Genomic DNA, 12330 nt, shown 5'->3' with positions numbered 1-12330 from the left:
ATCCAGGAGGTTTAATTGCCTTAACGATGTGTTTCATTAAATGAATTTAGGTATTATAGTCGACAGTTTTCATACACAGTTGTTTTCAAATTAACATAATATTAGACATCGTCATGGAAATTGTTTTAATAATCATAATTAGACGCACCCAGGCTTTGTCTGGTAAATGCTGAGAGACGGGTCTCCTCCTGCCTGGGGGCTGCCCTGGTCTGTTCCCTTCTTCTTTCCCCACTTCCAGCCTGGGAGGGCTGCAGCTTCAAGGCCCTTTGCTGTTATGTTTTCTGAAAAGTTACAGGTTCTGATTAATCTTTTTTGATGGCAAGTGGAGCAGAAAATATCCTCGCTCACCCCCCACTAAGTTTGATGGCATTTAGGGATATCCTTATGAACGGAGGCTATACAGACAAAAATGCATTTAGCACAGTAGGTACAGAGCAGACACTCTACCTTGTCACCAATACAGTACACCACCATTACCACCATCTCTGCAACCTCTTCCACAACATATATCACACCTTTGATATTTGAGGGCAATATAAAGGTCCAAATATAAGCCTGTCTACTCATTCTGTAACAGAAGTAGTGCCAAACCCAATCCAAACATCTAGAGATCTCATTAACAAGCAACAGTAGTAAGTTCTGAAAATCTCTGCAGGCATCATTTGTACATATGGTTCAACCTAGCTGATTTCATTTGTCCCCCCAAAAGTGGCAAAGTCACAATAAAACCAGTGCTCAGAGAACCCAACTCCATTTTTCTCCTCTTTTTTCAGGCTTGTGGAGGTAAAAATCATTGTATTAATAACTCTTTAAGAAACTTGACTCTCTTAGCTGGGCCCTGGCATGGTTAGCAATGCCATGCCAGTGGGAAAAGAAATCCAGGTAGAGCCTGACCTCCAAAGTTCATGCCAGCAGCCAGGAGCTCTGAAACCCCGGACCTCTTTTGTATCTCCCCACTGACCCCACTCACCTCTCTTTCCATGGTCATGTCCAGCTATCATCCTTTTAACAAATAAACCAGTGAACTAGGACTCCTAGTTTTGTATCCCTGCTCAAACTTTAGCTCTACCTTCTCTGAAAGTCCTTTCTTTTTGTTACCTTTCAAGCAAAGAGTAACGCAGAAGAGAGGTGATTGCTCCTTCCACAAAGCACAGCATAATAAAATGTTTGATCAAAATATTTTAATAAAGATTCTTTCTGACATAGATACACATACAAACGGTCGTACATAGCTGTCATACTCTGATTGACCTATTTAATATAGAGATATAGATATCATTCTTTACACATCGAAAACCCACCAGAAGATCCATTATAGCTTCCATCTCACCATCCAACCTGACAAACTGAATTTGTATTATCTGCAAGGAGTGGAAAACAGCAGGAATCCATTTCTCAAAAAAGGTTTTCTTGATTTTCATAGGATGGAAAGGCAGGCGAACAGCCATGCAAACTAAAACTGAAAGCTCACTTTGGGTAAATAGCTTCTTGCTCTTCCTTAATTTTCTTTTCTTTTTAAATTTTATCTTTTTTAGAAAAATAACAAAGGATTTCACACCATAGGCAAATCAAACCAGTCTTTAAACTTAAATAATTCTCCACAGTTAAAATAACTTATATATGTACATATACATTAAAAGCAATTAAATTAGACCTTTTAAAAATGCACAGCACAGCCTGGAAAATAATATTTGCTTAGCATGTTCTTACTTATAGGATCTATTGCTGTGATGTCTTTCCCTTTTGGAATGCAAAGAAGTCCCCTTTCAAGAAAGAGATCAATTCATTCATCAATTAAGAATACACCTTTCCTGTAATTTTTGGACTGAAGCAATTTATTAAAGCTCAATTTAAATACAGGGATGATGCAACTGAAAATATCCAGGTGACCTTTCAAAAACCTAAGCAGCTCAGATACATCAATATTCTCTTCATACTTGTTGGCAAATAAACCTTTAAGCACTTGGCACACAGTATAAGTTAATCTATAAAACAGAATTTTAGAGGCATTAAAAAATCTGCACATAAGACTCATAACCTTAACACATGATAAATCTTGTTGATGTGGAAGGTTCATTGAAGAATAACAAATAAATACCATGAATTGTTAATACATCATTGCAGAGTAGAAAGTAACAAGGTGCACATAAATATTTTTAAATGCAATTCTTTCAGCCACAGTCAGTTTTTTATATCACTCTCGCCAAAACTTTGAGCATTTTCACAGGATTAAAAGTTCAGAGACAATAAAAAATACAAGTCTTTCATAGCAACGTGACTCTCGCTCTCTCTCCCCTCTCTCTGGGTAACCCCCCCCCCAAGTCAGTCTACATTTCAAGTTTTTCTCCTGGCTCAGAATGAAAATTTATTTTCAAGTGTCCTTTCTGATTTGTCTGAATGAATAGCCTGTCCTACATGCCACCCAACCCCAAACGCCTCCTGTTCGCATCAGCACCAGCTCAATTCACAAATAATAGTAGGGTTAGTATTTTGCCATTCAATACTCTCCACGCTTAATAACCAAGCACTACTTCTCAACTTATTTTTCACCTTTAAGGAAGACCCCACTTCCTCGCAGTTTAGAAGTTGCCACTTTTCTGGAAAAAAAAAAAAAAAAAGACATCCCTACTCCATCCCAACTCCACTTCCCTCCTCCCTCCCTCCCCACCCCGAAAGACCGAGATTCAGGGGATGTCCAGGCTAAAAGTCCCGTTTGTCTCTGATAACTTCTCAGTTCTTGCCTCTGTTTTGTCTGCTCTCCAAGTGTTTCACAACTACGAGAGGATCATAATAAAGGGGGGTGGGGAGCAGCTTTTCGCGTTCCTCTAGCTTTTGGGTCCGTCTGTGTTTTACGGGGGTGTGTTTAAGGCTTCTCCGTGCACTGTTTGCAGAGGCTGGAGGAGACGCTGTTGAACAGGGCGCACTTCTCCGGACAGGAGGCGGCCGGGGGTAGCCCGGCGCTGAACGGGTAGCCCGCCGCCTGCTCATAGGCGCCGAGCGCCGGGTGCAGGGCAGCGGCGGCCGCCGCCGCGGCCGCCGAGCTGGGGAGGGAGGCGGCCGAGATGGCCTGGCCCTGATTGAGGTAGGCGACGAGGCGCCGCATCTCCTCCAGGGCCTGCGCCTGCATGAGGATGTAGTTCTTGGCGAGAAGCAGCGTGGCGATCTTGGAGAGCTTCCGCACCGAGGGGCTGTGCGCATAGGGGATCACCGCGCGCAGCTCGTCCAGCGCGTCGTTCAGGTCGTGCATCCGCCGGCGCTCCCGGGCGTTGATGTTGAGCCGCAGCGCCTTCTGCTCTTTGGATTTCTTGCTACTGCTGCTGCTGCCCCCGCTGCCCCCGCTGCTACCCCCGCCGTTGCCGCCGCCGGGGCCCCCCGGGGGGACGCCGGCGCCGCCGTGGAGGTGGGCGTTGGAGCAGCCCTCGGCCGCCTTGGAGCCGCCGCCTCCCGCACCCGGGGAGGCTCGTGGGTCGGTGCCTCCGGCCCGCAGCACCAGCTCGCAGCGACCGTCGCTGTCGTCGTCGGGGCTCTGCTCGCCGCCGCTGCTCTCGGCCACTGAGCCCCGGCTCGCGCTTTCGCCGTATTTGAGGCACAGGGCGGCCCCCGCCGTCAGACTGCTCAGGCTCGGGTCGCCCCCAACGCCGGCTGAGCCCACGAGCAGCCCGGGGACACCCACCCCTCCGCCGCCGCTGCCGCCGCCACCGCCTCCCGCGCCGCCGCCGCCGCCGCCGCCTCCACCTCCCCCAGGCGGCGGCAGCAGCAGCCCTGCCCCCTCGGGGTCAGCCGGCTCGAAGCAGCCGAGGGGCGAGGAGGAGGAGGACGCCGGGCGTTCCCGAGGCGGCGGCGCCAGGGACAGGTCCATGCCCGGGGGCGTGGAGCGGAAAGCTGCCTCCAAGCGCTTGGCGGTGGAGGCGCTCAGGCTCTTGTGCAGGAAGAGGTCGTCTTCGCCCGCGGCCGCCGCGCCGAGGTGCAGCCCGCGCTCCATGGTCCGTCGCCGGCGCGCAGCCTGGGCCCGGCGCGCCCGCCGCCGCCGCTTCGGCTCGGGAGTCAGGCGGCCCCACAGACGCGCGCGAGCCGGGCTCCGGAGCTGGTGCGCGCGTTGGTCCCGGTGCTGCCGGCAGCCCTCTCCCCTTCTTTCTTTTTCTTTTTCGCCTTCCCCCGCGCTCGCCGCCTCCTCTTCTTCTTCTTCTTCGTCTCCAGCCGATGGTGCCGGCTGCTGGGGCTCACCATGGGCCGCGGCCCCGCATGGTGGGAGGGTGGGCGCGGAGGGAGTGAAGCCGCCGCCGCCGCCGCCGCCGCCGCTCTGAGCCCAGCCCCGCGCCTCCTCTCCGCACCGTTTATCTTGCTTGGATTCACCTTCAAGAGATTTCCGGACCCATCAACCAGCCGCCGCCACAGACGGGGGAGTCTTTTACATCATTATCTCTGAGTAGGTTATTATGAAGAAGACTCGCCTGTTGGGACAGCGCTTTCTACCCAATCAGGTTAACGTTTTAATTAATAGGATTAAAACGGTAACAAACAATCGCAGGCGCTATCTGGCCGCGAGTCTGAATAGTTTCATTTCCCAGGTCTGAAGACAGGCAGCAGCTAGAGCTTTATAAAAGGCGCCTGCTCCATTATTCTGCCTGCCATCTGTATACACAGCTTAGCGCATATGTTTGCAAGGCGCTGGGTCCTGTTAGTAACCCAACAACTGCCTTTAGCTTGACATGTGTGGCGACTTTCACTCATCAATGAGCACACTAAAAGCCCTACTTAGAGCCTAGGATGTTCTCTGCTCCTTCAGCAAATTGTAGATCGGCGGCGGAGCCTGGGAGTCCCCTGGAAAGCAGACGCCCCCACCCCCACTGCCCTTCCCTCCGCTGCCGTCTCCCGCGTGTGCTAAGCTACCCTTCCTGCCCGAGAAGTGCACCCCACCCCTAGCGTGGGATGATGACTCCGAGCTGAGTGAGGAGATGGGACTTCCCAGGAGGGAAGGTGGGGGTCCCAGCTGCCTTGCTCCAAATCTACCCGAGATTTGCAGCTAGTGAGAGAGCAAAGCACTCTCCCCCCCGCCGCCCTAAATAAATCCTGTGCTTTATTTCTACACCTCCAACTGCCCAGTTACTACCCGAAATAAAGAGCGAATGGGTTATGCAGCCCGTTGGATTTAAACGGGGCCAGGGTGATGAGGGGAGTCCTTTTGCAGCCCTCTCCAAGGAACTGCTACCTGTGATGGTGCTTCCTAAACAGGAAGAAACTGGCTTCCCAAACTTTCTTCAAAACTGAAAACCAGTTTCTGAAGCGTCAACCGCACCAGAAGCCAAATCCTCTTACACACCAAGGATTGTGTGTGTGTGTGTGTGTGTGAACGTACATGAGTGTGTGCGCGCGCGCGGAGGGTGGGGGTTGCTTTATGCATATTGATTTACCCGGAAACTCAACGGTCAGAGCCAGAAAGCCACCAAGGGACCTCTGGGTCAGCCTCGGTGGTTGTCAGAGGGTTAGGGAAGGGAGAACCACGGAGGCAAGCGCTCCTCCCCATGCGGAATGGTACACGCCGTCATCTCGCTCTCTCGGTCTCTGGGAGCACACGGTACTCAGCAGCTGGTTCTCATCCTTAGGACATAAGTAAAAACAATATTTCCCAACACCTCCAATAATTCTTTCTTATGTGGCAGAATTACTGAAGGCTGTGCAATTTTTGGTTTCTCCGGTTTCATTAAAAACCTTTTAATTGTGGCTTTCAGAGTTGGCCCCAGGTGCTGGACTCTTTTCATTACATTTTGCTCTAATGTGATGAAATTCTAATTCTCTCCTTACCATATGGTTAAATTTCCCCACTGAGAATTAGTTGAAAAAGGAGAAATAATCTATTAATCTCTGTAATAGATTCACAAATGAGGTTCGCCACAGAACCTGTTTTTGAATGGTAATATCAGAACAGTTGGGCGCCTTATTTCATAAAGGAAGGGTAAGGGCGACACAGAAACGTCTGCATTTTCACCTGCAAAGGGTGATAAGGGGCCCCGGTGTTCTCTTTCCAAAATAACTGCGCGGGACTCCAGGGGACAGAAATAATACCCTGTCGTCAGTTGCCTTCGCGCTGTCGGAGATGCAGGAAGCCAGAGGCTGAGAGCGCGAACCGGCTGCGAGGGAGGACCCCGGCCCGTCTGGGCTGGAGGTGGAAGGTTGCCCACGGTCCCCCTGGGGATCCAAGGGCTTGTTTTCGTAGAGAGAGGGCTGCCGGGTGCTCAGGGCTCTCCCCCGCTTTCTCCAGGCGCTGGCAGCTGTTAATTTCTCTCTCTCTCTCTCTCTCTCTCCCCCAGCTAAAGACGCGCTGGTACTACTGTTTTTCAATTAGCAGCTTGTTTTCACTGCGATCATACACCCAGGTTTTCCATAAACAGAGGTGCGTCGTGTGTGTGCCTAATCCTAACTTCAGAATCTTCGGGCCACTTGCAGCAGCCTGGAGGTTGGCAGTGTCGTAGCTCTGGGCCGGGGCTGGGTGGGTGGCGACACGTTTCTTAGTGTCTGACTTCATTTTCCACTCAGCCGGCATTTGTTGTGGGCTAGCACTTTTTACAGGGCGCCTGGATTCCTGCCGGTCCCAGCAGTGGACACTTGAAGAGCCCAGGATACACTGTGCCCGGGGCCTTGGTGGCAGCGCGGGGCTTAGCCGCCGGCGCCACACAGGGCTTTGCTCTGTGACTTCGGGCCGGGCACATATGGGGCGACACCGAGGGAGGCCAAAGCGCCCCCGGCCTGGGTTAAGGCCAGGGCTCTTAGAGAACCTTAGTCTTTCATTGGAATCAGACAACTCGACCCCACCCCGAAGACTCCTTCCCACCCACCCGCCTCCTGAGCCATCCAAACCTAAGGAACAAACTTTTACTCAACTTTCTTTCACCCAGGAACCAGGGGTCTCTTTGTTGTGCGGTTCAGGAAAATCTCCCTCGTCTCCCTGGAGGAGGTGGCTTGTTTAATAGTCGCTGGAAACGGCCGGAGGATTTATAGGAGCTCTAAATGCAGGCCTTGTAGCAACCGTCGGGGAATGGTCTTTGAGGTTTATGCTCTCGTAAACTTTTGCTGATTGCTTCTGGGAAGTCGTCAGACACTTAACACTGCATTTATCTTCCAGGGCAATGAAAACACATCTGCCCCGTGTCTCGTTACCTGGTTGAATCGTCGCCAGCCCTAAGTCACGGCCTGTGCGCCCACTCTCCTCTTGTGTGGTACCCAGCCGCCGCCTCCGCCGCCTCCCGGTTTCCTGCAGGTTTGGAGGGTGACGTCAGACGCTCACTAAGTGCCGCCTAGGCGCAGGAGTGCGGGATACCTGCGCGTTCCAACTTTATTCTCCCAGAAAGAGGGCAAAGAGCCCAAGAACAGTGGCAAAGAGAAAGGCAAAACCAGAGCCTTTTTGTTGCTTGGGCGTCCGGGCTGGTAATTCAGCCCAAGGCAAATAATAATAATGAAAATGATAATGATAATAATCCTGACCCACCCGTGACCCTGTAGAAGGAAAGCTCGGAAGGGAAATCCTGGCTCCCCGCAGTTTCAGAGTGGGTCGCCGTGTGTTCCGCAAGCGGCGGGGGACCGGAGACGCAGGGGGCCGTTCCCTCTGCCCGCAGCAGGGTAGGGCAGCTCCGGTGTGGGCGCGGGCACCCCTGGCCGGGCGCCTCTGGCGCGAGGAGCGATGGTTTAGGAGGCCGGTGGGCCACCACTCCGGAAAGGAAGCTCTCTCGGCCCGGGGTTGGATACAATACTATAAACGCCGGAACGTGTTGGCTAAAGGGGAACACAGTTTTGTTACTGCGGGAAGGATTCGGAGATGCCCAGCCAGCAAAGCTGCACTGAAAAGCACCAGACTGACTCTGGGTCGCGTTTACATTTCTTCGCTATTTGCCTGAAATCTGGAGCCCAAAGAAAATGAAGCACCTTTAAGGTGCAAAGCCAGGAGCTGCTGTCTGATAAATAAGCAAATAAATCGTTTATTCCTGATCTAGATTAAAAAGTTAGAAGAATCTCTGATTTGGAGAGGTGTGTGTGTGTGTTTGAGAGGAAGAATTGGATCTCTATTTAAGAACATTCTAAAAAGTGAATACAAAGTTTACCAAAAATGGCATCAACTTTCTCTCTGAACAAACCTTGGAACAAGCGAATTCCCTGAGAGCCCTGGGAATCCTCTCCGGGCAGGCAGAATCCTACTAAGAAAGTCTCTTCTTCCGGCACCGCGGAGACCCCAGGGCGACCCTCTCAGAGAAACCCCAGGGGAGGTGCCGGGTCAGTGCGGTTTGGCTGCCTTGTCTCATCCTAGCCGCGGAAGCAAGAGCGCGCCCCCCAGAGTCCAAGGGCCACGCACGCTTCGTTTTGCTGCAAACCCAGGTCAGCACATTGACCTTGAGTTACGTGTGCCTCGCCCACCCTGCACAGTCTGGCGGCGCCTGGGCCGGCTTAAAATCCACGGGCCCCAGGAAGCCTGCTGAATGGGCTCACCATCCTGCACCCCTGCCGGGTTTGGGAGCACAGGACCCACTTGACAGTAGAGACCCAAGCCCCAGAGGCCTTTCGCTTTCGTCTTATCGTCAGTATTTTCTCACCTTCTTCACCAGGTCTTGTAGAGTTCACTGAGAGAGACTCCTAGTGCACGTGTGTATCCAGGGCCTGGCGCAGCTAATGAGGCGGAGCGCAGCGCAGGTGCAGGGGCCGCGAGACCAGCCCGGGCTGGGACATCGCTGGCAGCGCGCCTGGGGCGCCAGCCTCGCTCTTGCGCCGGGGCGCTCGGCAACGTCTACGATTTTGACCGTGGAAAAAAGTTGAAACTTGTTGATGGAAAAGTCCTTCGAGGTTTCTCTTTCATTTGTTTTAAAGACCAGAGGCTGGACCCGGGCACTGTTTCCAGACGAGTTAGCCTAGGTTTGAACAGACAAGGAAGAGAAACAGTCGGGCTCAGAGTTTTTTGTTTGTTTCTTTGTTTTTCCCAGGGTGCTGCGTACTAGGGCGGCCCAAGACCGTCGCGAAGGGCTCACCGGTTGCTCCTACCTGGGATTTCCGATCTTGGCGACTTTCAAGGCGAGGGGGTTGATAGGACAAGCGGATAACGGGGAGCCTGCCAATCTCAGAGGACAAGGTCGGATGTACAGATAGTAAGGGAAGAAAACTAAGGAAAAGAGTTCATTAAGATTTCACTCCTGCCTTACTGACTTGGAACAAACTTGTCTTGAGTTCTCCCCAGGGGCTGGTATAACAGACCAGTTTGTGTTACATGTGCCCTCTCCTCCACCGAATCTTCATAGAAAGCTGACGAGCATTAGAAAAAAATAATTAAAATTGTTCAAACAAAAGGGGTGAACATTTTTTGGCTTGCCCAATGTGCACCAATTAAGGAAAGAAATAAAACTCAGCGGGGCTGTGGGGTTTAAGGTCTGCGATTTAAAACCCACAGCGCCATCTCCTGGCAATGAAGAAAATATCGAGACGGACGACAATAACTCTGAGTATGAAATCGACTTTTTATTTTGCGCCTCAAAAATTAAATCCATGATAAGCTGATTATGACTGTAAGACATGATCTCAACACTTATTGTGTCATACACAATCCTGGAAGCTAATTATGTGTGAGTAAAAGTTTGTGACGTATTTACACATGTTGATTTTATAGCTTTGATACAGTTATTATGCTGGGGACTTATAATAAAACATGATTTTTACATTTATCATAAATATTTAAATTGATGGAATAAATTGTCTCAGATTAATTTCCAAGTCAAGATTTGAACTACTCATTTTATGTGAAAGATGCTGTAGTCTCAGTGCTTCCAAAAATTAACTAGTGAAAAACCAAATTCTCAGTTTCCATTCAGCTACATCAACCACCAAAATATTTCTTATTCAAGTATGGATGTTTTAGTAGAAGCAATTATCTCCATTACTTTTATGATGCTAGAAAGGAGAATAATGTGAATGATGAATTGAAACAAATCCTAGCTCCTCATTGCATTTTATTAATCAACATAAGTAAAAATTCTTAGCCACACCTTTTAAAATAAACCTTCACTTTCTCTACCTGGCAACTTCCCATCACACAATTTTGAAGAATGTCATTCACGCTTTCTGACCGGGAAATATCATCAGAGGTCAAATTACTTTCCAAACATTTAGAGCACATAATAGAATTGTGAACACCTAACACCTTTGTGAATGAAAATGTTTCTGAAGTGTTGATATTTTTGCAAGCTTTGCTCCCTTTTGCTAATAAGATTGAAATGCAATAAAATTTAGAGATTAATTCTCTATTAAAATCATTTCTCATCTATGGTTGTACCCACAGGCCAGCTGCTTGAAATACAAATATAAGTAGATATTTTTAGTGTACAAAATATTATGAATATCCTTCAAAAATATTGTAGATCAAACAAGACAAATGTAAACTTCACTTCAGTTGAAAGATTAATTTTAATTAATTCAAGTGGAGACCTATGAAGCCAAATATTTGGATTCATTTACTCAGTCAATGTAAGAGTTACTGTTTGAAAGAAATTTGATTATATATATGAGAAAGTAGATAAACAGATGGTTAGCTAGAGAGCTTTTCACAGTTAAATTTTGAAATTTAACATGGATAAATTTGACACCTCCAGCATTTTTGATGAGGTCATTTGATCTATTCTAGCAAAGCAGAATTGTTGCATATAATCATTTTAACTTATGTTTAAGAAACAGTTAACTTAGTTTGTCTGAAAACTACAGTGATTGAGTTTTCCACTTTGAAAAAATCAGATAGACACACATATATGGGTGTGCATGCATGCTGTATTTGTCTGGTGATGGGCAAGCATTGTAGAAAGGAAATCAACAGCTCCAGGACAAGACGTCTTCACGTACAAATGGCATTCCTCTGATGGAATCTGATGAAATGCTTCATCCTCATTACCTGAAAGTAATGATGGTGGCAGACAACCTAGGCAGTCTATTTTAGTGCATTGCCCATGTAGAGAATGGGCATAGCCAAGTGTGTGGCATGGAGACATTAAACCTAACCTCAAGCATGTTTTTAAGATTCGTTGAGGACTTATACACTTGTGAATAAAGAAATCCCCAACTGCCTTCGTGAAAGAGAAGTTGGGATTTTCCCAGAAAGGCGGTTTTGCAATGCATATACTGAAACATCTTGCTCCCTTGAGTTACTTTCCATATTTTCATGAACAAAGCTTATGGGGACAAAAGTGAGAGGGGGGAGGAAATACAGAAAGAAGGTGGAAGAGGACAGGTATATACATAGATTTGAGGCCAAATAATACATTTAGTGAATTCTTTGTTTATGGGAAGTATGTGTCTCTTAAATATACAGCCTGCTTTTCTTTTAAAAAGAAATTTTTGCATTATGATTTTTGTGTGTTTTCAAACCTGATGTATTTCTCTGCGAATTGCTGAAAATGGTGTTAGTAGGGAGCAGAAAAAGCAGGTCCTCAGGAGACTTACTCTGTAGCGTGCTACTGTCCTTGATACTACTTAGCTTGGGGAGGAAAATGGATTTCCTCATCACATCCTCATTGAGCACCTCTGGGTATCAGTCAATCGTCTCGTCAACACTTAAAATGATGTGTGAACTTAGTGTTAACACTTTATTACGTTCCCTTGTTGAGTTCACCTTCACAGTTCAGTCACCTTTCATAATCACTGTTGGTTTGTGTTTTACTTCCTGTTTCCACCACAACTTTCTGGTTCAGTGCAGGCTGCACAACATCTTTTGCTACTTGGGCCACGTGTGGGGATCGTAAGAGCAGGAACCACAGTGCTTTTCACTTTTCACATTCCCACACCCTCGGTGCTGATACCTGCTACTGCCTCTCTGCCCTCTGCTGCTGTAAAAACCCCTTCTGGCTTCTTGGGAAATGCTTCCTTCCTTCCTGCCATCGTAAACTGAATGAAGGTGGTCATCACAGTGTGATTTGCTCAAAACTAGTGGACATGTGGGTAGAGAAGTGGCCTTCAGGTTGGTGCAAAGTCGTTCCCACTTGGATGTCCCACTGTGTTTCTTTCCTTAACAGCAATTAGGCATTACAGGGCCTCCAGGTGTGTGGAACACATTTTTCAGTTTAGTGACATTCATTAAATTAATGACTACATCGTTTTTCCTTCTTGCTTCTAGGTTCTTAAAGTAAAGGCTTTGGGACTCTAATCTGCTAGCAATCTGACTGTGGTATTTGTTTCTTCCTCCATTTGGCTGTATTCATCAATGCTATTACTTTTTCCATTGATTATAGTCCATCAAGCAGTTTTCAGTTCAGTTACAGTGTTCAGCTCAAATAAGCCAATTTAAATTAATTTTTATGCAAAGTTTATGGAGAC

The 12330-nt window shown here is 48.3% G+C and overlaps 1 protein-coding gene across 1 annotated transcript; it reads right to left on the bottom strand.

Moving 5' to 3' along the window:
- Positions 1-1166: 1166 nt before the first annotated feature.
- BHLHE22 (basic helix-loop-helix family member e22) lies at positions 1167-9246 on the bottom strand. The gene is made up of 2 exons (XM_051843806.2): positions 8580-9246; positions 1167-7249 (listed from the first exon to the last, which is right to left on the bottom strand). The coding sequence occupies exon 2, from the start codon at positions 3980-3982 to the stop codon at positions 2864-2866; it is 1119 nt and encodes a 372-aa protein (XP_051699766.1). The 5' UTR covers positions 3983-7249; positions 8580-9246; the 3' UTR covers positions 1167-2863.
- Positions 9247-12330: the final 3084 nt, after the last annotated feature.

The sequence above is a fragment of the Oryctolagus cuniculus genome, chromosome 6, assembly GCF_964237555.1.
Source record: "Oryctolagus cuniculus chromosome 6, mOryCun1.1, whole genome shotgun sequence".
Classification (NCBI taxonomy): Eukaryota; Metazoa; Chordata; class Mammalia; order Lagomorpha; family Leporidae; genus Oryctolagus; species Oryctolagus cuniculus.
This window is presented reverse-complemented; position numbering and strand designations above follow the sequence as displayed.

Coding starts and splice junctions, on each gene's coding strand:
- BHLHE22 (XM_051843806.2), bottom strand. CDS start 3,982: ATGGAGCGCGGGCTGCACCTCGGCGCGGCGGCCGCGGGCGAAGACGAC.